The 22607-nt window shown below is 37.7% G+C and overlaps 1 protein-coding gene and 1 non-coding gene across 3 annotated transcripts in view; one reads left to right on the top strand and one right to left on the bottom strand.

Moving 5' to 3' along the window:
• Nucleotides 1-731: 731 nt before the first annotated feature.
• LOC126094554 (tumor necrosis factor alpha-induced protein 8-like protein) overlaps nt 732-22607 on the bottom strand; it is a 531244-nt gene continuing 509368 nt past the window's right edge. For both annotated transcript variants that reach the window (XM_049908988.1, XM_049908987.1), the window contains 2 exons: nt 13079-13249; nt 732-6264 (listed from right to left, as the gene is read on the bottom strand). In XM_049908988.1, the coding sequence (XP_049764945.1) occupies nt 6022-6264; nt 13079-13249 (414 nt within the window). In that variant the 3' untranslated portion in view covers nt 732-6021. The remainder of the gene's footprint in view (nt 6265-13078; nt 13250-22607) is intronic.
• Trnat-agu (transfer RNA threonine (anticodon AGU)) lies at nt 16942-17013 on the top strand. Its single transcript has one exon. It is a non-coding gene; the product is annotated as a tRNA-Thr (tRNA).

Genomic DNA, 22607 nt, shown 5'->3' on the forward strand with positions numbered 1-22607 from the left:
GTTTGGCAAAATTTTTACTTCACAAAGCTGAGTTGGCAAATGCATGCTCTATGTTAAAAATGTCTGCACAATCTAAAGGGTAAGTGTTCAGTTTGTGCTTCATTGCATGATCACATGATGAAGATTCGCCATAATGGCTGCGTATTCTTAAATCCAGTAACTGAACTAAAGCCCATTTTTGTATGCTCATTTCTCCTCATGGGGAGATAGTTTCTCTTTCTTATTTTCACTGCTAATTTACAGGAAATGTGGAAAAAAAAGCTGTTTTTAAGCAATGGATTTTTGCTGTCCTGGTGTTAGTGGCTGAGTGTCTGATGCTACTTCTTCTCTCCCTTTTCCCCCCTCCCCAATTTTGCTGCACCTTACTATTGCCAAACAAAATAGGAAAAGAAAAGTTTAATGAGCATAGCATTACTTTGTAGTTGTTATGAGTTTTGCAAATCTGCTGTGGGAAGTGTAAGGTTTGAATGATGTCCCACATAAAATGTACACCTCATGTACCAATTAATCATCACTAATTGAATTGCTTCACATGAAGTCAGCAATATCTGGATGCCCATGGCCACCACTTCCAGCATCTCTTATAAACAGGGAACTACATGTTTATGAACATTACTATTACCTATTCTTTTTTTGTTAGTTCATTGTTACTAAAATCTCAAGCATGAGGCATGTTTTATGTGGAACACCCTGTACTTTCAGGTCAGAATTTATAACTTTTAACTGACTGGTTTAATAACAATAAAATACAAACAGTGCTTTACAAAAGTTTACAAATATCATACATTTACAAGCATCCTACCAGACTTATAAACATTCATTACAATAGTGAGATTACTGTGATACACTTTTTCATACAAAAGAGTCTTATACTAGATATGGTCTTTTTTTGGTCAAATGTATAAATATGGATCTTCACACTAGAAGCAGTGCTAAAGTGTTTTCAGTGTACACTGATATTTAGCACGCTAATAAAATTTGTCCTCGAAAACTGTCAGTTAACTCGTGGAGCACATAGCCAATAAATAATAGAAGCGAAAATGATTTGCTATTGTTGGCATTACAAAATTCCATACGTATTTCGGTATTTAGACCAGTGTTGACAACATAAGTAACACAATATTGAGCAATTAATTACATTCACAACAAACAATCTTTTATGCCTTGAGGAATAACATACATATTTCCTTTACAGCATTTTCACTTCCATTCAATTACTGAAAGAAACATAACATCCAATGTTATTTACATAGTTTTCTTGGTAGTAGGAACTGCATAAAAAGCTAAAAAAATGACTTGCTTGCAACTATTCACAGGATGATTTTCAAACTTTTTGGCTGACTTGGTATTTTACATACGAGGGTAATCCCAAAAGCAAGGTCTCCTATTTTTTTTATAGGTACATAGATCTGTTTATTTCTACAATGGTTTACATCAGTTTACAGCTTGAACATTTAGCTATTTTTCGACGTAATCACCATTTCTGTCGAAGCATTACTGTAGACACTGTGGCAGTCTTTGTATGCCCATGTCATACTAGCTCGTCGCCATGCCATTCAGAAAGTTATGATTCTCTGCTTGCACCTCGTCGTCGGAGCAGAATCACTGGGATCGCAATTAACGCTGACAGGTACTGTGAGACTCTGAAAAAACTCAAACGGGCATTTCGGAACCGGAGAATAGGAATGTTGAGCAAGGGCATACAAATTCTCCATGACAACGCTCGCCCACGCATCGCTCGGCAAACCATTGCTCTCCTCCAATGGTTTTAGTGGAACATAATCACCCACCCATCCTATAGTCCTGACTGGGCACCCCGTTCCCTAGGTTAAAAGAACATTTGGCCAGAAAGCGATTCAGCTCCGATGACGAGGTGAAAGAAGAGGTTCATAACTTTCTGAACAGCATGGCGGTGAGCTGGTATGACATGGGCATACAAAAGCTGCCACAGCATCAACAGAAATGCATTGACAGAAATAGTGATTATATTGAAAAATAGCTAAATTTTCAAGCTGTAAACTGATGTAAACCACTGTAGAAATAAACAGGTCTACGTACTTATAAAAAAAAATAGGAGACCTTACTTGTGGGATTACCCCCGTATACACCCTACGACCATTGCCTTGTCAAACACTAGGTGCTGTGATAGCTGCCAACTCCACTAAGAGACTGATGGTGTTGTATTGATTTGCTGATGCAAGGTCTACGAGCAGCAGCAAAGGCTTTACGTAATGGCATCTACACCATTCATTTTTAAATTGTTTCAGTCAAAGTTGGCAACATGTTAACAGATTTAGTGGCAACCCCAAATAAACTGGGGTAGTAACTGTCAAAATTAGCCATGACAATGTGTGTTACTGTTATGTACAAGAGTACCACTATGAAAATTATCCTGTGCATTACAATTCATTTGATGATCAGGGGTGCTTGAGTTAATTGGCATGAGTTGTTAATTAAAAGCTTCATAAAAATGGAATCAATAAGAAATTTTCTATGAATGTTCTGTAATGGTTTTGTTTTTAAAAATACAAAGGTGCCTTAGACCAATGAGAAGTAGAATAAAAAATATGTTTCAATGTAAGAACAAAACTACTAAAAAAAAAAAGATAAAACTGAAATCAAAGGTATTTTGATGGGAGATATTAAGAAACATCCACAATAAAGATGCTATACTTTCAAAGGATATGAAAGTTACAGCATAACTTCTGTGTTACCTTATTTTGCCCATTTAGTATAATATTTTATTTTGGTCTTGTATCTAAGTTTCAAGCTTTTAACTTCAGCTTTCTATATCAGTTTTTTATGTAAATATTCATCATAGACCTCAAAATTGTTCCAATGATTTTAGTTAGTAAAAACTGCAACAGGAAAATTAACGTGAATGGTCTATGATAATATTAATTTATAAAGAAATTACTATTGTTACAAGCCTGTTTCTCAATGTGGAACAGTATCCTTCCGCGGACTCTTTATTGTCTTATTTTGAAGTGCAGTATCAAAATATAGTATCTCATTTTGTCTTTACTAGCTGAAAATGCAATTTAAAGTTACTGAAATTGCTGAAAGTGACATATTAATAAGAAGTTATCCAGTATAAGGGTCCTGTATTCTTATTTTTAACAAAAATCGTAACTTTGCACTATAAAAACACTAGCATAGAATGGAAGTGGAATGTACTGCCTTCATTTTGTATATGGTCACAGGTATGGAGTAATATAATATGCACAAAGGATAACAGTTACATTACATTAATGAGTAGACATACAGGAAAAAATAACTATGTGCATTGTGTACTACACCTGATAACAAGCAGGATCAAGTATAATAAATAGTTATAGACACAGTAATACAATTTCGTACAAGATATGCACTCCCCTCTACACTGTAGTCGCTAGGCTTAACAATAATTCATTTGACAGATGAAGAAAGCACAAAAAACATCCTGTATATCTTGGAGCATAAGTCTAGATCTGACTATGCTTCTGCATGAGCTTTAACAGTTAATTAAAAATAGCTATTGCATTGTTGTACCAGCAACCATTTGTTCCCCTTGAGCCTCGTAAAATAGAAGCATCAAATTTTGAAGTTCATAATTTTTGTTCTTTCTTTTCCCTTTCAATCCCCCCCCACACACAATTTATCATGTGAATGGTGCATAAACAGTAAATCAAGTTATCACAAAGGACAGCTACACTCTTATTATTATGTCACAATGCATATCATTTCATCAAGTCTCAAATACAGCAAAGTAAAATTTTCACTGTAGTTTACAAAGTATCTTTTGACAGAATAACATTTTACTGATGTTTGGTTACCTGATCTACAGAATTCATTTATGCCTTTAGTTATGACAAGTGTAAAATCTGTCATCAGTATGAACAGCAGAAGCCCAATGGCGTGCACTATTTGGTTTCCAGAAGGTAGTCTCTTACTTGCATGTTTATGAAATAAAATGGGTTAATGTCTGCAATATTACACGATACATGTGACTATTCTATTCAAATGGATTTTAACTAGATTTTTAACAGAGTCAATGAAATTAGGAAGGTATTTAAAAATTACTGCCTTCTTTACTGGAGTGATCAGGAGTTACAACTACATGTTACCAGAATACACACATGCTTTGAACAGGATGCATACAACTTGGAAAACAAATAACTACTTGTGTCATACTATTTGATTTCACTACCAATGAGCAAAATGAGTGGGGCAGTTCCATTACAGCAAGGATCACAATTGAGCATGCATTCCTATATCGTTGTAAGGTTTTTAAATTAACTTGTAAGATATGAAAACTATCCCAGCTAGTGTTTCCCATGTTTGGTTGTATTTTCATATACGCAAGATAAGCTCTCTTAGTCCAATGCCATTACACTAGCAGATGGAAAGTAAGCACACTCATAGAAAATATTTTCAAACAAAGGCATTACCAGACATTAAGATAGGACAGCAGAAGAATTAGCAGAAAGAGAGAGAGAGAGAGAGAGAGAGAGAGAGAGAGAGTGGGAGTGTGTGTGTGTGTGTGCCTTGGTTAACTGTTATAATTTTTTGTTAAACTGTGAAAGTGTAAGACTTTTATTCAAACTGTCCACAGGGCTTTAGCACAATGTTGCTGATCAAACAGATTCCTATTGTTTCACTGAGATACATACCTTTTCTGAAAGTATTTTTTTGTTTCTTTTGACACTTCTACACTATTTAATGCATTTTATAATACTATATGGTTACATTGTATAGATGCATTACAAAACTTTGGATGTACCTTGGTCATTTGTGATATGTATATACATAAATTAACAGATGCAAAATGTTATCTTACACATTTATGAGTTACTGATAATAAATTTATCTTATCTCATTTCTCTGTGAATTTCACTTGCTTGAACAAACATCAGCAAAACAAAGGCAGTGACTTGTATGAGGTTTTTTATAAAATGACACAGTGCATAAACAGTTTGATGTGCACATTACTAGAAGACTAGTCAAATAGTTTATCAAAATATATGCAGCAAATATTTGTTTATTGACACAACTTTATAATCAAATAAATTCTCAAAATATGGCAGTGACTTCTTGCAATGAAAGGTGCTGTTACTGTATAAGGATTGCATGTAGATTAGTTTATGTACAATTGTAAGTTCTTTAATGAAATGTTATATTACACAAATTTTTATCCGGGAAGTATAGCTCGAACTGTGGGGAAAACTAGGTGCAAAATTCAGAACATGACAATTATTGTAGTTGCAGGAGTGACAAATAACTTCACTTGTGACAATCATATGGTGGGTTCAAAAACTGATGAATCCATATTCAGTATACTTTTTCTTTGCCAGTTGTATCTCCATTTGTGAGTTAAGTATTCACTTACCTGTAGCCCTCTTATTCAAGTCCTTTTTCTTACACAAAGCTGAGTCATTACAGACTATTTAAAAACAAGCTTTGAGCAACATTTTGAAAATCTGTAGATTTTTTTACTAAGTGCTACTAATTTGCTAAACTGTAGCAAATTTTTTAAGCAAAATCAAACTGATTTTGTGAAATTTGCCAGTGAAATGTAAGAAGGATGTGAGGATGCATTAGTGAGTTATTTGAAAAAATCAAAGCACACAGCGAAAGAACTGGGACCTGCCTTCATGCTACTTAGTTCAGCAGACAACTATACCACTCTACAACAATGATATGGAATGTGGCTGCCTACAAGGCCATATCTTTGGGGAGAAAAATTAATTCTGTACTTCTACAGAGGTAGTACAGAAATTTGCAAAAACCAACCTCTTTTCCACAATGTATATACCTGGCAAGATATTTAAAAAATGCTGATACAATTTATGGCAATATTAACACCACGTGGTACTCATTCAATAAGCAATAGATTCATTTGTTCCAGCTAGTGGTAGATAATCTTCATCGCTGGTGATAAGCTTGATAAACTGTCCCAACAGTCTAGTGTACCTTTACTTTTATTGGTGCACACACAACTACCTGAGGCTGACAGACAACCAGAAGGGAATGTCACAGTCACTACATGCCACCTTCATCCATTGCTCGGTTCATGTCTTCAACCACTCGCCCTAGTTCTGGCCGAAGTTCAGAATCTCGTCGAAATACTGTGTCGAGGAACTGGGGATCACCAAAGAAGTTGAAAATTGAGTCAATTCGTGTGATGCTCTTGTCAGTAAGGTGGCGTCCAACCAGTAAACCCAGTGCTGTACGAGCTTCAGCCAGGGCAGTTAGAAGATACATACGATCATAACTGAAATCCACCTGAAATATGAAATAAGAATAAGTGTGGAAAAAAATACAACTATATCATGTGCACTTGCACAGGAAATCAATGTGCCACTTAATCTTTTTTTTTACTTGGTGGCAGTTTCGTTTTAAAAATCTAATATCCTAAATTTCTAGTATTATTCTCTACATGAACAAGTTAACTATCCTCTTTATAAAATACGTAAATGCAAACATAATAAGACACACAATAACAAATTATCATTTATTACTACACTTTGGAAACACTATTAACTAGGCATGCCATCTTTCAAGAAAGTCTCAATCAAATGAAGTGAAGAAAATGCTAATATTTTACAATAAATATCATTAGTAATGTACTCAATTTGTTGTATGTATAATTTCAAAACATACAAAAATGTAGTTTTAATATTGTGTTAACACAAAAATAAAAGAGAAAGTCTTCTCTTTTTCACTCTTCCTTGTAATGTACAGATTTGCCATTTAAACAAAGAATGAATTTTTTAATGAACATTTAAATGCAATATAAAAAGTCCAGTTCAAAGTCTAGACAAAAAACACAGAGAAAAAAATCCTGAAGAAAATGTCCAAAAGTAACATGACCACTGTTTTGTATTTTTGAATGCCTATTTTGTGTAGTTCTTTGCTGCTTTCAGTAGTCCTTTACTGCCCCCCCCCCCCTTTCCTTTTTAAGAAGATTCAGGAATTCACTACAACATTCAGAAAAGTTCACTTTTATTGGAAGTTCTCTTTTCACCACAACCCTGAACATCCAGTTTCTTTAGTCTGATCGCTGGTTCTAGATCATATTGAAAATTCTTTCACCAAACGATTTACTGGCAGGAACTGAAATTATGTGTAACATACGCTAAGCAACTGAGAATGGGAGATGTCAATTGTGGTCTGCTGCTTAAAGAAATCTACCCAAACCTGGTCTTCTGCTTTCTTTTTGTCATGCCCAGCTTATGCCTCCTGGAAATCACAGAATTCACTGCATAACTGATCTTCATCGAGGTTGAAATTCAATTTGTTGGTAACCTTTAAAACACAGTGCCATTGCAGATGAAAATCTTCCTGTTGTTTAAGCAAAAAGACTGAACACATTGTTCTCATAAAAGTCATATTTTTGTGACAAATAATTAATGCATTGCGTCAAAAAAGATTGTGACTCGTTTTCATAGCTCAACGTCTGTGATTTGCTATTTCTTCCACGGCTTCATTATATTTCTTTCCTAATAGTTTATCTTGCTTCCTGCTATCTAGGTTGCTCTTAAGGAAGCTTATTATTCTGTCCAACTCAACAGAAGTAACTAAGCTGTTTTCCAGTTTTCTAATGGCAGTTTCAAACTGGGGCAAAATATAGTGCAGAAAACCAATAGCTTTCAGGAAAAGAAGTTCAGTATCTTCAGCGTCATGCTGCACATTTGATGCCACAAACTACCAAATCAGTCTTGAACAATCTTTCTCAAGCTCTGAAATAAAATAGTTGCTGGTAGGCCAGCAGTATACAATTCCGTCAATTGCAGGATGTAGTGAGTGCCAGTTTAAACATCTCCACTAACTCTAAAATTCTCTCAGTGACTGAACATGTGGCACAGAGAAACAAAATTCACTGCCGATTTTGAGAACTCTAGCATTATAATCAAATGTTTTAAGACCAAGTTTTACGGTATTATTAATTTATGGTGAGGCAGATTCAACTGGCTCTCAAAGTCAATGGATTCTTGTTTTTCAGTAAGACAAAAACAGATTTTTTTTGCCATAGTTCACTAGAGCACTGTCAGCATTGTAGGACCTTACTTGGTTAAGATGAAAGACATTCTTTAATGTTCTCTATTCTATGAAAAATATCTTTGTGGGTTTCTTTGGAGTCTTCATAAAAATCTAGCAATCTCTGATGTATCCTGCAGTTTTATATTTCCTCAGTTTGAAGTGACTGAGGACACAAAAAAAAAACTTTATGAAGCTCATCATGACTATATGAACCAAGAATTTTTTCGATATAGTTGTTGTCTTAGTTCTTCCACACGAAATTTTAGATGCAGTATTACTGTCTGGAAATAAGGAATGATGCAATGATAATCCTGTGACTTGTGGCTAAGGCCATGTTTTACACCAGATGCAACTTCAGCACGTATCATGACATTGGACATACGTTTCTTCACAAAGAAAGTTGTGATTGTTTTAGCATTCCATACATGAATCAGTAAAATCGGAACTCTTATAGGGTCACTTTGTTGTCAGTCTGTCTGTCTGTCTATTAAGATCCCTTTTTCTCTGGAATGGGTATATGTACGAAGATGAAATTTATGTCACATACTAAAGTATGTGGTCCTTGGCAGCATAAAAGATTTAAGCTTCCAAGTCAGTGTAGTCTAAAGATATGGCCGATTAGGTCCCTTTTTTTTGTACTCGTAAACTCACTCATCGAAAGTTATAGGGTGCTTCCCACTGACATAGAATTATGAAATTTGTCAAAAGGCAAAGTTTTATAGTATCAGTTAAAGAAAAAAATCTGAAAATTGTTAATTCATAATTATATCATATGACATTCATGGAATTCCAAGGACCAATATCTTGCCAGTATCAAAACTGTAGATATTCTCGATTCTTTGGATAGAATAACTATCTGTATACATAATTAAGTTTGTATGGAACCCTGAGAGAGTGAGTCGTACTAGCACTTGGCCAATTTTATTTTTGTGGCACTGCTGTTGTGCCAGAATGTGTTTTTGTGTCTTCTGATGAGCCACTACAACTTTTCTTCATTGAATTTTGATCACAAACATGATGGGGCAAATTTACACATTTTGCTGTAAAGTCTTTTTCTTTCATCTGTCTTGTGAAAAAATCTTTGTTTTCTAACCAATTTTTGTTCTTGGTTCTTTGTTGTAACATTTTTCATCAGAACAAACTTGATGAACTGTTTTCATCATCAGAGGAAGCACAAAACACCTTTTCAGAACAATGATCATTTACAATTCGTAAATGTTCAAGCTGGACATGAAATGTGCTGCTGGCAACTTCACTACCCAATAATATCCAATTTAACAGGAAATTGTGTGTTCTGAACCATGTTAAGCACCTGAGGGAGGAAAGTCACATATCACTGCTTCACTTTGTTCTCATGAAGTGTAAATTCAGCACAAAGGTTCCTGGACAGTACTCTAATATGTAGACAATCCTGTCAAAAATTGGTGAGGTGGCAATGCTACCAATAATCCTAATAAACTTCACATTCACTTTCAAGAAACTTAAGCCATGGTACATTCCATAATATTTCATTTAGAATACATTGTTGAGGCATGCCAACAAAGACAAATTAAAATGTGGTTCAAAAAATATTTTTTTTAGCATTTATACAAGTGTTTCTAAATCAGCTTATCGGTTTCAGTGAGTTACCTGATCGGAAATGATATTGTTAATCATTGATAATTGTTTAGAATTATGTAATATGAGTTTTTTTAGATTACAGTTGTTTCCTATTCGATAATTGTCTTTGCCGTGGCTGTTGTGTTTGATTTAGACCCCTATCAATAGAGTCGTAACTTTCTGGCCGAACTTACCCATGTGGGAACTCCAGACAATGAATGCCGTATGATCATTTTCTTTCATTTTATTTGTGTCATCAGGAAACATCGATTAAAAAATAAAGAGAGAAAACTTGAATGGCCTTAAATGAGAACTACTTCAGTCAAGACCATTTGTGGGTCAGCAACGGAATCTTGGGGGGCGCAAATTTTATTCTCAGTTGCTGTTATTCCAGCAGTGTGGGTTAATCTTTTTGTGGGTATCAATACATTTTATTGGTTATAATTTCAATAAAACATCATTGTTTTTAAATGACATCTGCAAAGACGATATGGGATAGTAAGGAAGGTGAGCCAGAAATGGTAATGGTAATGGTACACGACGTACTCCTTGCTACAGGCCATATACATGTACATGTAAATGACAATTGGGCAAACTTCCCATTGCAACCAAATGAAATCAGTTAACAGCCATATGCAGAAATGTTCATGTTCATGATTTTACTTAAGCGAGCTGATAAATGCAATGGAAAGAAAACACGGGAGGACGTAGAATGGGAGGGCAATGGAATACCACTTTAGGAAGAGTGGGAAAGATCTCGGGTAGAAACTCCCTTAATTCCAAGCGTGATGATACATAGTCAAAAATTCCTGTCATACGATATTGTTCAGTTTTCTAGGTGAGGGTGATGAGGGGGACAGTTCTTTGTAGCTGATTCTTGGGGGAGGTGGGAGGATTAGGGGAGTGTGATGATGTGGCATGAGAAAACTGTTTGCAGACTAGGTTTGGGGGGGAGGGGGTAGTGCCTGTCTGTAGAGTCCCTAGCGAGACTTTCAGCATACTAGGCAAGAGAATTCTTGTCACTGCAGATACACCATCCATGGTTGGCCAGCCTGTATGGGAGAGAATTTTTGCTGTAGAAGAGATGTTTCCACATGGTTAACCTTGGGTGCAGGCTGAAGGTGACACCTTTGGATAGGATTAATACTTGGGGGAAGGGGGTTGAGTTTTTTTGTGTTTGGGTTCTGAATTTCAAGGGAGAGAGTTTTGGAGGATGTGGCAAATTTAAAATGTCAGCTAGGCAAGATCTCGGTGCTATGAGGGATTGGTGAGGGGTTTCACTATGGGTAGGATAGGTAAGTTGAGGGTAGAATGTCCATATGTTGGAAGATTAATTGAGTTGATGTCTGGGATGATCTTCCAGGTGTTGCAGGGCAAGGATTTCAAACATGGAAAAAAGGTGCATGTAGTCAGGATTGCACAGTAACAGTATTTTTCAGAGGGAGCAGAGATGGTTCTGGATTGCCTGTGCCATGGAGTTGGGCTTTTGCAGTACCAGGTTTGTGAGAAATAGGGACTGGTAGAATTTGAAAAGATAAAGATCACTGTGAAAGGAAGGCTCAGTTCCTGAAAAGGGATTTTTATGGTTAGGTATTTGGGACGGGGGGATTCTATGGCTTAGGCTGCGTTTAAGGAACATGTTGTGGCACTGGGCTTCAGCTAGGAAAAGGGGCGCTTTTCTGAACTGATGCAGATAGATGGAGCAGGGTCTGTTTAGGCTGGGATGGTGCTAGGAAAATATGAAATGACATGGGGAAAAAGACAACTGAAAGCTTTAAATAGAGGGAACTGGATAACAAAGCATGAGTTTAGGAAATGAAAAGGGTGGAAGAAATTATGCCGAGGGCAATAAAATAGTCCTGTAACTTAACTCATGTCACAGGACTATCTACTGCCCTCACCACAATTTCTTCCATCCTTTTGTATGTGGTTTATTGCATGTAAGTTATATTCAGTGTGGAAACCAAAAAGGAAAGACATAAAATTCTGACGGAAGCAATGTGTGAAAAGGGCTGGGTCAACTGGAGATGAAATTTAGTGGTTTGTTACTAGAATAGTGTTGTAACTGTGATCTGGTTGATGGGTGATTCATAGAATAGCATGCAACACTGTTGAAATGGCCCTGACTGGTGCCACAAGGTCTCACAAGTCACACATGACCACGATGGTCAGGGCCGGAGACATGAGAAGAAAAAGGTAGGAACAGATGAGGATGGACAATAAAGGAAAGACAATATAAATGTAAACTGCAGGACAGATGATGTGAAATGTAGGATGGAAGGGAGCCACTAGGCAGTATAAATATAGGCATGTGACAGCTATGATATTCCAGCTCCCACACACTTGCCACAGGTATCACAACTCTATGGAAGACCCAAGTGAAGATCTGCTCAATCCATCCACTAAGCACTTCCTACTCCAGTCCTGTCACTGGCTTATCCTGTCTCATAACAGGCAGGGCCACCTATGAAGCATGTATGACACATACCAACTCTGGGGCAATTGCTGAACAGCTGTTTATGTTGGTGTGATAACCAGCTGCCCACCAGAATGAGTGGCCACTGCCAAACTATGGCTGAAAATAAAGTTACCAGCCAGTGGCACAACAAGCAGCTGAGCACAACATGCTCAAGTTCAGTGGTTGCTTCACAACCTGTGGCAACTGGATCCTTCCTTCCAGCACCAGCTTATGTGAGCTACACAAATGGGAGTGATCCTTGCACCACATCTTTCGCTTCCATTATCCTCCTGGCCTCACTCTCTGCTGACCCACTGCCCCCATAACCTCCACCCACCAATTTCCCTTTCCTGTCTCCCCTCCCAATCCATGTCTGCACATCACCCTTGCTGTGTGCTGCACCTCACCGGCTCTGGTACCTTTATCTTATTCCTAGCCCATGCAGCTGCCACCCCTGTTTGGAATTCCTAGGATCTCTCTCTCTCTCTCTCTTTCTCTCTCTCTCTCTCCCTCTCCCTCTCTCTCTGTGTGTGATTTTGTGTGTGTGTGGGGGGGGGGGGGGGGGGGAAGGGGGGGCACGCGAACTCGTGCATTTGTCCGCATGTGGGGGGGGGGGGGGGGGGTTTACAATATTTTGTAAAATGCAGACTGAATAAGGACAAATAGTTTATAGCAGTTTTAACAAAAGTAAATTATTAATGCAGTTTTTAATAGTTACTTCTGTTTGTATGTGCATGATTTGACTCATAGCATGTCCCTGCATGTTCTTTTTCATGGCAAGATCTACAAAAAAGATTACTGAATGAATTAACATTAATGAATCACTGTGAACAGCATCCTTAACACTTTTTCCAAAATCTATCTCTTTTAAGGTTAGTCACATTTTTCATACATTCTTCTCCTTCTCATCTGCGATGTTATGTGATAATCATACAGATACAAAGTATCCATCAGAACACAGGTTCTGCTGTCACTGTATATCTTTAGATATATACATACCTCATAAAATGAAACAACAGCCATGGCAGTTGAATGAAACCGCTGTTTGAAGCGTTCTGCATGATGCAGCTCTTCATTGCTGAACTGCCCATTTCTGTAGAGCACTCCTAACTTCACAACCAGTTTTATGATGTTCTTCACCAACTTTTCCGCTTCTTTGCGATTTCCAGTCTGTTGAAAAGAAAAAGAATAAATGTAAATTTAGCTTATCTGTAAACCACTGTAAAGGTAAATGGATAATATGTGGTAGAAGCAATGTAAACCATGGCAAAGGTTAACAGCACAACATAAGTAAATGAAATTAAATATGGTAAATAATTATAAGGCAGGAACAAATATAACAACAGCAATAATTCACTTTAAAAATAAAATAAAAGTGAGAAATATATAAAATAATCATTTCCTGTTTGACTTACTGGTAATATCATGTAACGGCTGTATTGCTATTCCCCATATAGAGGAGATGTTGAGTCACAGACAGGCAGAACAAAGACATTGGCAATGAGCAGAGACATTCGTCATGTGTGTGAGAGTTGTGCTTGTGTGATAGTCTGTGTGTATTTTCTACTTTAGAAGAAAGCCTTTTGGCTGAAAGCTCAAATGTATTGCAGTCTTTTTGTTGTGCCTGTCTGTGACTCAACAACTCCTCTATATGGTGAGCACTGATCTACCCTTATCATAATATTGTAATTATTCCATCCTGTATTTTCCAAGGAAAAGGAACCATACAAACGTTTGCATAAAATGATTCGGAAAGACAGTGTATCTATGAGCAAAGTCCCATTCTATTCCATTGTCCTGACTGAACAATCTCATCAAGTTTAGTGTCCTAGCCAAGTCTACTAACATGCTACAAGTTTTTAACATGAGAAATATACACATGATACAACAGTTTTTATAATAATTATGGAAGCTTGATGGTGGAAAGTCAGGAGACGCCAGTGCCAATAATGAGGTATCTTTTTAAATAGCGAAAAGCTTCAGATTCTGAAGTGATACTATATTAAAATCTTCTGATCAATTTTATGACAACACACTGCACTATATGTTGATGACTTCATTACATGTTTTTGTATAGTACTGCATCCTCACTATAGGTGAGTCTTTCTCAACTGATGCTCCAAGTGATCTTTCCTTCTTTTCCTACCTGCCACAACCTATCCCTCCTTCCTTCCTGAGGAAGTTATTATAATTTCCAAAAGTTACATATTGTTATTAACACTTTTAAATGTGTCTATCAGCAGTGCTACAAATTTCACTTCTTGGAAGTAAGCACTGGCCAGCTGTTCTATCCGCTTGTAATTCTTCTTGTCTATTAAAACTCTGAGTAAATTAAGTATGTAAACTTGTATATGAGAATTCCAGCAAATAGAAGAATTTTAAATAAAAAAGGGAGATCATGTAGTGCCAATAATTTTCTCAGCATCACTTGGAAGTCACGAAAACTTTTTACTCCTTGAGAGTTAGACGCTAGTATCATGTTAACAATTACTTGAGAGGTGGACTGTCTATATGCACGAACAGCAGAACCAAGTTCCTAGACCAAGGTGTAATAAGCCCGTGGTCAACAGCATTTATAATGTTGCGATAAATTAAAGGACTTAACAACCCACTAACCACGCCAAATAACTGCTGTTCTTCTCATTTTCAAGTGATTCATAATGAGATGAATATTGGGGTTTTAGAAAAATGTCATGAAACAGGGATTTTCTAGTCTATAATATATCTTAACCATATAACTAATTAAGAGTTGTTGGTGGTGTATCTTTAAAGGTGGAATATCTCTTTCAACAAGGAGATTACCAATAATGTTCATGCAAACACCTCCGTGATGCCTCAGTTGTGGTGTACAGGGTGTAGTAGGTCTAAAACAGAATGTGCTGCTGACCTATAAGCAACATATCCATAGTTTAATTAGATTACAATGAATAGCTGGTAATCTGAACATCTATCCTGGTTCATGGGTCAAGGTCATATTGCAGTCTCCTAAGCTAACGGCTTCCAGAGGCAGCAAAACTTTTATTTTCAATATTTTGCACAGTTGAACAAACTTAACAATTTAAATCACTTTCATAACCCACTAATTAAGAGATATAATCTTTGTTAAAGTTTTAATGCAGTGAGTCAAATATAACAGTTAGAAAGTGAGTATGTCTCGAGGCAACTTAACTAACTGCAAGCAAATACCCAGCAAATTTTTGTAGAAAATTTACATGTACGTTGAAAGTATAGGTTAATGGGAAATGCAAGTGGCTTATCTGTCACAGTAGACAAGAAACTCAAATCCTCCAAGATAGAAGCTGAAGTTGCATGTGAGTCTGCTTGGGCAGGACTCAGTATCAGGAGTGGGCATAAAATGGTAATTGGATCCTTTTGTTGCCCATCATACACACCTCCTGACCTAACCAAAAACTTTAGAGAGGGCCTCAGTTCATTCGTGTGTAAGTTCCCCTGTCGTACTGTAATCATTGGTGGAGACTTTAATCAAACAACAATCAATTGAGAAAATTACAGTTTTGTTAGTCATGGGTGTGACAATACATCCTGCAAAACATTACTAAATGTCTTCTCTGAGAACTACTGAGAACAGATAGATTGGAGCCCCACTTACGATGGAAATATATTAGATCTAATGACAACAAATATGACCTCTTTGAGGATGTCCACATGAAGACTGGTATCAGTGAGCATGGCACGATTATGGCAACAATCATTACCAAATACACAGGATAATTAAAACATGTAGAAAGATATACATACCTTCAGCAAACTATCAGTAGACTCATAGCTCAATGAGGAACTTCAAACTTTTAGCACAGGATACGAACATGTAGAGGAACTATGGCTCAAGTTTAAAAGAATAACTGATAATGCACTGGACAGATATGTATCCAGGTGAACAATTCATAATATGAGGGACCCTCCATGGGATTCAGTCACAGAAACTTCTAAAGAAACAAAGACTACCGCACAACAGGTAAAACAAAGCATTGGGCTATAGAAAGAAAGACACTGAATGAAATGCATTTAGCTACCAAGTGAGCAATGCATGAAGCTTTGAATGTTAACTGTAGCAGAATCTTGTCAAATGACCTTTTACAAAATCCAAAGAAATTCTGGCTGTATGTAAGGGCTGTTAGTGGCATCTAGATTACTGTCAGTCACTCACAAATGAGGTGGGAACTGAAACTAAGGGTAGTAAAGCAAAAAATGAAATGCTTAACTCCATCTTAAAATGTTCCTTCGCAATGGAAAAACCAAGAATTGTCTCAATTTAATCCTCATTCCACTGAAAAGATGAGTGTAATAAGTGTTAGTGTCAGTGATGTTAAGAAACAGTTGAAATTGTTAAAACTGAACGAAGCTCCAGGGTCGATGGTATCCCTATCAGATTCTATAGTGAATTTGCAGCTGAGTTAGCCCCCCTTTTAACTACAATCTACGGGAGTTCCTTGGAGAGGGGGGAGGGGAGGGGGGGGGGATGCTCAGCATTTGGAAGAAAGCACAGTTCACATCAATTTACAAGAAGGATAGTAGAAACTGATCTGATGGAATTACATTTTCCTGGAGACATATGAATCTAAACTTTATCTTTGATAAGGATAGAAACTGAAGCAATAGATTAAAATTTGTGCCACGGCTGGGACTTGAACATGAGTCTCCCGCTGACTAGGCAGATGTGCTAACCACTACATTATCACAGCATTGTGGCTACCACAGGCTACCCTAGACCAATGTTCTCCCTAACACAAACTTCAGTTCACACCTTCAGCCCATTTTCCTCTTCTTAAGTCAACAGTATTGCTCTCCAGCACTGGAATAGCACCTCAGCCTTGTATATAATGGGGAAATCTTGTCACAATGCTATGGTGGTGTAGTGGTTAGCACATCTGCCTAGTAAGCAGAAGACCCATGTTCGAGTCCTGTCTGTGGCACAGATTTTAATTCGTTGCTTCAGCTTCTATCCTTATTGATGATGGAGGTACATACAGGATTTAACCCAAAATTGGACTATGGTAGTCCATGCAGCTTTGGTAGCCGTACTGCTTCAGTGAGGTAGGGGTTAACCCATTTACCTAGTGGGCAGGAGAACTGGGTTCAAGTGCCAGCCGTGGCACAAATTTTAATTCACTGCTTCAGCTTCTAGCCTTATCGAAGATAGTGGAAATGATCCACAAAACTACCACCCAATATCCTTGACACCAGTTTGTTGTAGAATCTTATAATATATTCTGAGCTCAAACATAATGAGGTATTTCGAACAGAATGACCTCCTCCATGCCAACCAGCATGGATTCCAAAAATATTGATCATGTGGACCCCAGCTTTTCTGACATGATATACTGAAAGCTTTGGATCAAGGCAGTCAGGTAGAGGCAGCATTTCTTGAGTTCTGAAAAGCATTTGACTCAACAGCACATCCAGACTTGTTGTCAAAACTATGATCAAACGAGGTAGCAAGCAGAAAATGTCACTCGGCTGAGGATTTTTTGGTAGGGAGCACGCAGCATGTTATCTTGGATGGACAGTCATTGACAGATGTAGATGCAACTTCGGGTGCACATTAGGAAAGTGTGTTGGGACTCTTACTGTTCATGTTTATATTAGTGACCTTGCAGATGATATTAATAGTAACCTTAGAATTTTTGTAGATGGTGCAGTCTTCTATAATAAAGTATTATCTGAAAGAAGGTGCACAAATATTCAGTCAGATCTTGATAAGATTCCAATGTGGTGCAAAGATTGGCAATTTGCTTTAAATGTTCAGAAATGCAAAATTGTGTACTCCACAAAACAAAAAAGAAACATACACTGAAGAGCCAAATAAAATGGTACACCTCCCTAATATTGTGTAGGGTCCCTGCGAGCATGCAGAAGTGCCACAACACAATGTGACATGGACTCAACTACCTGAAATAGTGCTGGAGGCAACTGACACCATGTATCCTGCAGGGCAGTCCATATATCTGTAAGAGTACGAGGTGGTGGAGATCTCTTCTGAACAGCACATTGCACGGCATCCCAGTTTGGCTCAATAATGTTCATGTCTGGGGAGTTTGGTGGTCAGCGGAAGTGTTTAAACTCAGAAGAGTGTTCCTTGAGCCACTCTATAGCAAATATGGACGTGTGGGGTGTCGCACTGTCTTGCTGGAATGCCCAAGTCCTTCAGAACGCATGATGGACATTAACTGATGCAGGTGATCAGACAGGATGGTTATATATGTCTCACCTGTCAGGATTGTATCTAGACATATCAGGGGTCCCATATCACTCCAACTTCATAAGCCCCCGCCATTGCAGAGCCTTAAACAGTCCCCTGCTGACATTCAGGATCCATGAATTCATAAGGTTGTCTCCATACTCGTACACGTCCATACACTCGATACAATATGAAACAAGACTCATCCGACCAGGCAATATGTTTCTAGTAATCAACAGATTAATAGTCCAATGTCGGTATTGATGGGCCCAGGCAAGACGTAAAGCTTTGTGCTGTACAGTCATAAAGGGTACACGAGTGGGTCTTTGGCTCCAAAAGTCCAAATTGATGATGTTCCATTGAATGGTTCGCACACTGACACTTGTTGATGGCCCAGCATTGAAATTTGCAGCAATTTGTGGAAAGGTTGTACTTCTGTCACATTGAACAATTCTCTTCAGTCATCGTTGATTCCGTTCTTGCAAGATCTTTTTCTGGCCGCAGCGATGTCAGAGATTTGATGTTTTACAGGATTCCTGATATTCACTGTAGACCCGTGAAATGGTCATACAAGAGAACCCCACTTCATTGCTACCTCAGAGATGCTGTGTCCCATCACTCATGTACCGACTATAACACCAAGTTCAAACTCACTTAAATCTTGATAACCTGCCACTGTAGCAGCAGTAACTGATCAAATAACTGCACCAGACACTTGTTTTTCATATAGGCATTGCTGACCGCAACACTGTATCCTGCCTGTTTTCATATCTCTGTAACTGAATATGCATGCCTATACCAGTTTCTTTGGTGCTTCGGTGTAGAATCCTACGATCGTAATATCAATGAGTCACAGCTGGAATTAGACAACTCAAATAAAAATACCCAGGTGTAACACTTAGTAGGGACATGGAATGAAACAATCATGCAGGCTTAGTCACATGTAAAGTAAAAGGGCAGCGCAAGTAGTCACAAGTTTGTTTGATCCATGGGAAAGTGTCACAGAAATGCTGAAGAAACTGAACTGCAGACTTTGGAGGATAAACATAATGGTGAAGAAACTGAACTACAGACTTTTGAGGATAAACATAAACTATCCCAAGGAAGCCTACTTACAAAGTTTCAAGAACTGACTCTAGGAATGTACTACTACTCCTTTTGTATCACTCACACAGGGATTGTGATAGCAAGATTAGATTAATTACAGCACACACAGAGACATTAAACAATCATTCTTCCCATGCTCCATACATAAATGGAATGGGACATACCCTCTCCCATGCACTTCACAGTGGCTTGCAGAGTGTAGGTGTAGACAATGTGCAGATCATATTCGTCCAGCATTTCAGAATAAGAGCACTTAGTGACTTGCATCAAACTTTACACATAATTTCAAACTTCATTAAATATTTCCTCTACTTTAAATAAGAACATTTTAGGTTAGGCTTTACTGTGACTGTTATTGACATTGAATGAAACAACAAGTTTACTATCACCAGTCACTGTTTATTTCTCTCCACGATGCATTTCAAAGATTTAAACCTCCATCATCAGATGGATTTACATTTGTTAGTATGACATTTGTATGTCTTTGTGTGTTTGTTTGTTTGTGTGTGTGTGTGTGTGTGTGTGTGTGTGTGTGTGTGTGTGTGTGTGTGTGTTGTGTTACAATGTTTTGGAGTAACTTGTGGCACTGTCTAGTGGAGAAAGAAAACACTATTTCAGAACATGGTTTTGGGTTACTTTTGACAATAAACTACATGTTTATCTAACAGTAAAAATAAAATAAGTAAAATAGAATACCTACAGAGGTCACAGTTTTTTTTTTCACTGTTGTAACACATCATATGTGTACTGTCACATTTTATAAAAAAAAATATGGTGTTTGGAAACTATATGGTGCAGATATCATATAGCAGAAGAGAAAACTTTATCACAAAGTACAAATAATATACATAGTAACAACATTATTACAGAATAAATTTTTTAAGGATTTTGGAGATGTTTGTTTTGAGGTGTCGAATGCATGTGATGGAATAAATATTTCTGGTGATATATAAATCCTATTTTGACAAGTTAATGTAGCTTAAACTTCATACTCGTTTATACAACCAGGTGGCACGTTATAAACTTCCAGTACAATAAGTATGTTGGCTACAGTGGCAAAATTATACACAAATAACAATTTTAGTTGGGACTCACAGTTAGGCTGGAGGCAGAGGGAGAGGAAGAGAAAGAGAAAGTTAGACGCAGGGAGAACTTGGAAGGGAGAGCAAACTCTACAAAGCAGGGGGGTCTTAAGATTACATCTGTTACATGTAATAACTGCCTAAAGGTTGGGGCTATACATTGGTTAATGCTTTAAAATATGCAGATGGATGTACAATTTTTGCCAGGAGTTGATGTACATAGTTTCAAGCTGACAGGGGGTACAAGCTGTTGGTGTGATGATATATTTGCAAATGAGGTCAATCCCTTCAACATTTGAGGGCTATCATGGTAACACAACTAAATATTTATGCTAAATATTAAGGTGTCCACCATAGTGCCACCTATACTGGTCAAGGGCTAACACCATGGCCATCACCCAGCATGTCCACCTGGTTTGATAGTCATTGCTCAGAGTCCTGGTGGCATAAAAGGATAGGCATCTACCTATTCTTTCCCTTATGTAAGTAGGGATGGGGTGGGTTTAACAGCTCAGGCACCAACTGTACGGGTCATGGATTGTCAGTAAGCTATGGTCGAGAGGACATACGACGACCCCCATCACATTGGATTCATTACTGCTTGGGCTGCTTGGCAGGAGTAGCTGTCCACGTATGGGGGATGTGGTGGTGGTCATGATATGCTATGCATTTGGTGCCATCTGAAGTGTCCTTTCCTAAATGACCTGCAGTACCATCAAAATTTTGAAAAAAGAGAAAAGGTGGTTCAAACCCGAAAATGGGGATTAGATTTTAATTTACCGGAATTGTGATAGAAGAAAGCAAAGGGTGCAGTCCAGTTCAGAACTTAAGGAACAGGTTGAAATGAAGACTTAACGCAGGGTTCAGAAGAATCTGATAGATATTTGAAAGAGGGGAACAGAGAACTGCAACATGGGAAATGAAGATAAAAATACTGCAATAGTTCTAAGCCTCACACCAGCCATATACATACCCACGTAGGAGAGAGACAACCCCTGGAGTGAATGTAATGTAGGGTCTATGTGATTGAGGAAGAAAAATTCAGTGGAATGGTGATAATTCATTTTCTTCTGTCAGCTGCTAGTGGTTTGGAAATTTTCATAATTACATTGAATTAGTGAATGGATTCCAGAAACATCAGGCGGCAGTTGCAAGAAGCAGGTCCGACTGCAATTTCATAATTGTCTGACGTAAAACAGAAAACACAGCTGTCAAACGCAACCACTGCACCAAGCACCTGGAGATGGCGCAACAGAAAAGAAAAGAAAAACACAGTTTGTGTTATACTTTGAGGGAAAAGAAGGTCATTACACTAGATTTAAGTAATCTGCCATTTAATACTGAACAGAAGATAAGAACAATAATGGGGAAATATTGTGTTTCTGTGTGTCATTTGTTTTGGGTTGAGAAGATAGACATATTGTGCTAGGAAACTGAATGGTGCAGTTTATCACTGTCACTACATCATGATGGGAAATCTGCAACATTTACATTTATACTCTGCAAAATACCGTGATGTGCATGGCAGACGGTACGTCCCATAGTACCAGTTATTAGTGTTTCTTTCTCTTCCATTCACATATTGAGCATGGGATGAATGATTGTCTGAATGCCTCTGTGCATGCAGTAATTATTTTAATCTTATCCTCGCAATCCCTACTGAGCGATACATAGGGGGTTGTAGTATATCCCTAGAGTAATCATTTAAAGCCAGGTCTTGAAACTTTGTGAATAGACTTTCTCGGGATAGTTTATGTCTGTCTTCAAGAGTCTGCCAGTTCAGTTCCTTCAGTATCTCTGTGACACTCTCCCACAGATTAAACAAACTGTGACAATTCATGCTGTCCTTCTCTGTATATGTTCAATACCCACTCTTAGTCCTATCTGGTATGAGTCACCCACATGCTTGAGTAATATTCTAGGATGGGCCACAACAGTGATTTGCAAGCATTCTCTTTTGTAGACTGATTGCATTCCTCCAGTATTCTACCAATAAACCAAAATAGTACCCGTGGTCTAGGGGTAGCGTCTTTGATTCATAATCAAAGTCCCGGGTTCGATCCCCGCCACTGCCTAAATTTTGATAAATAATCGGCATTGGCAGCCGAAGACTTCTGGCATAAGAAGTCAGCCTTATTCT

Source organism: Schistocerca cancellata, chromosome 8 (assembly GCF_023864275.1).
Source record: "Schistocerca cancellata isolate TAMUIC-IGC-003103 chromosome 8, iqSchCanc2.1, whole genome shotgun sequence".
Taxonomy (NCBI): domain Eukaryota; kingdom Metazoa; phylum Arthropoda; class Insecta; order Orthoptera; family Acrididae; genus Schistocerca; species Schistocerca cancellata.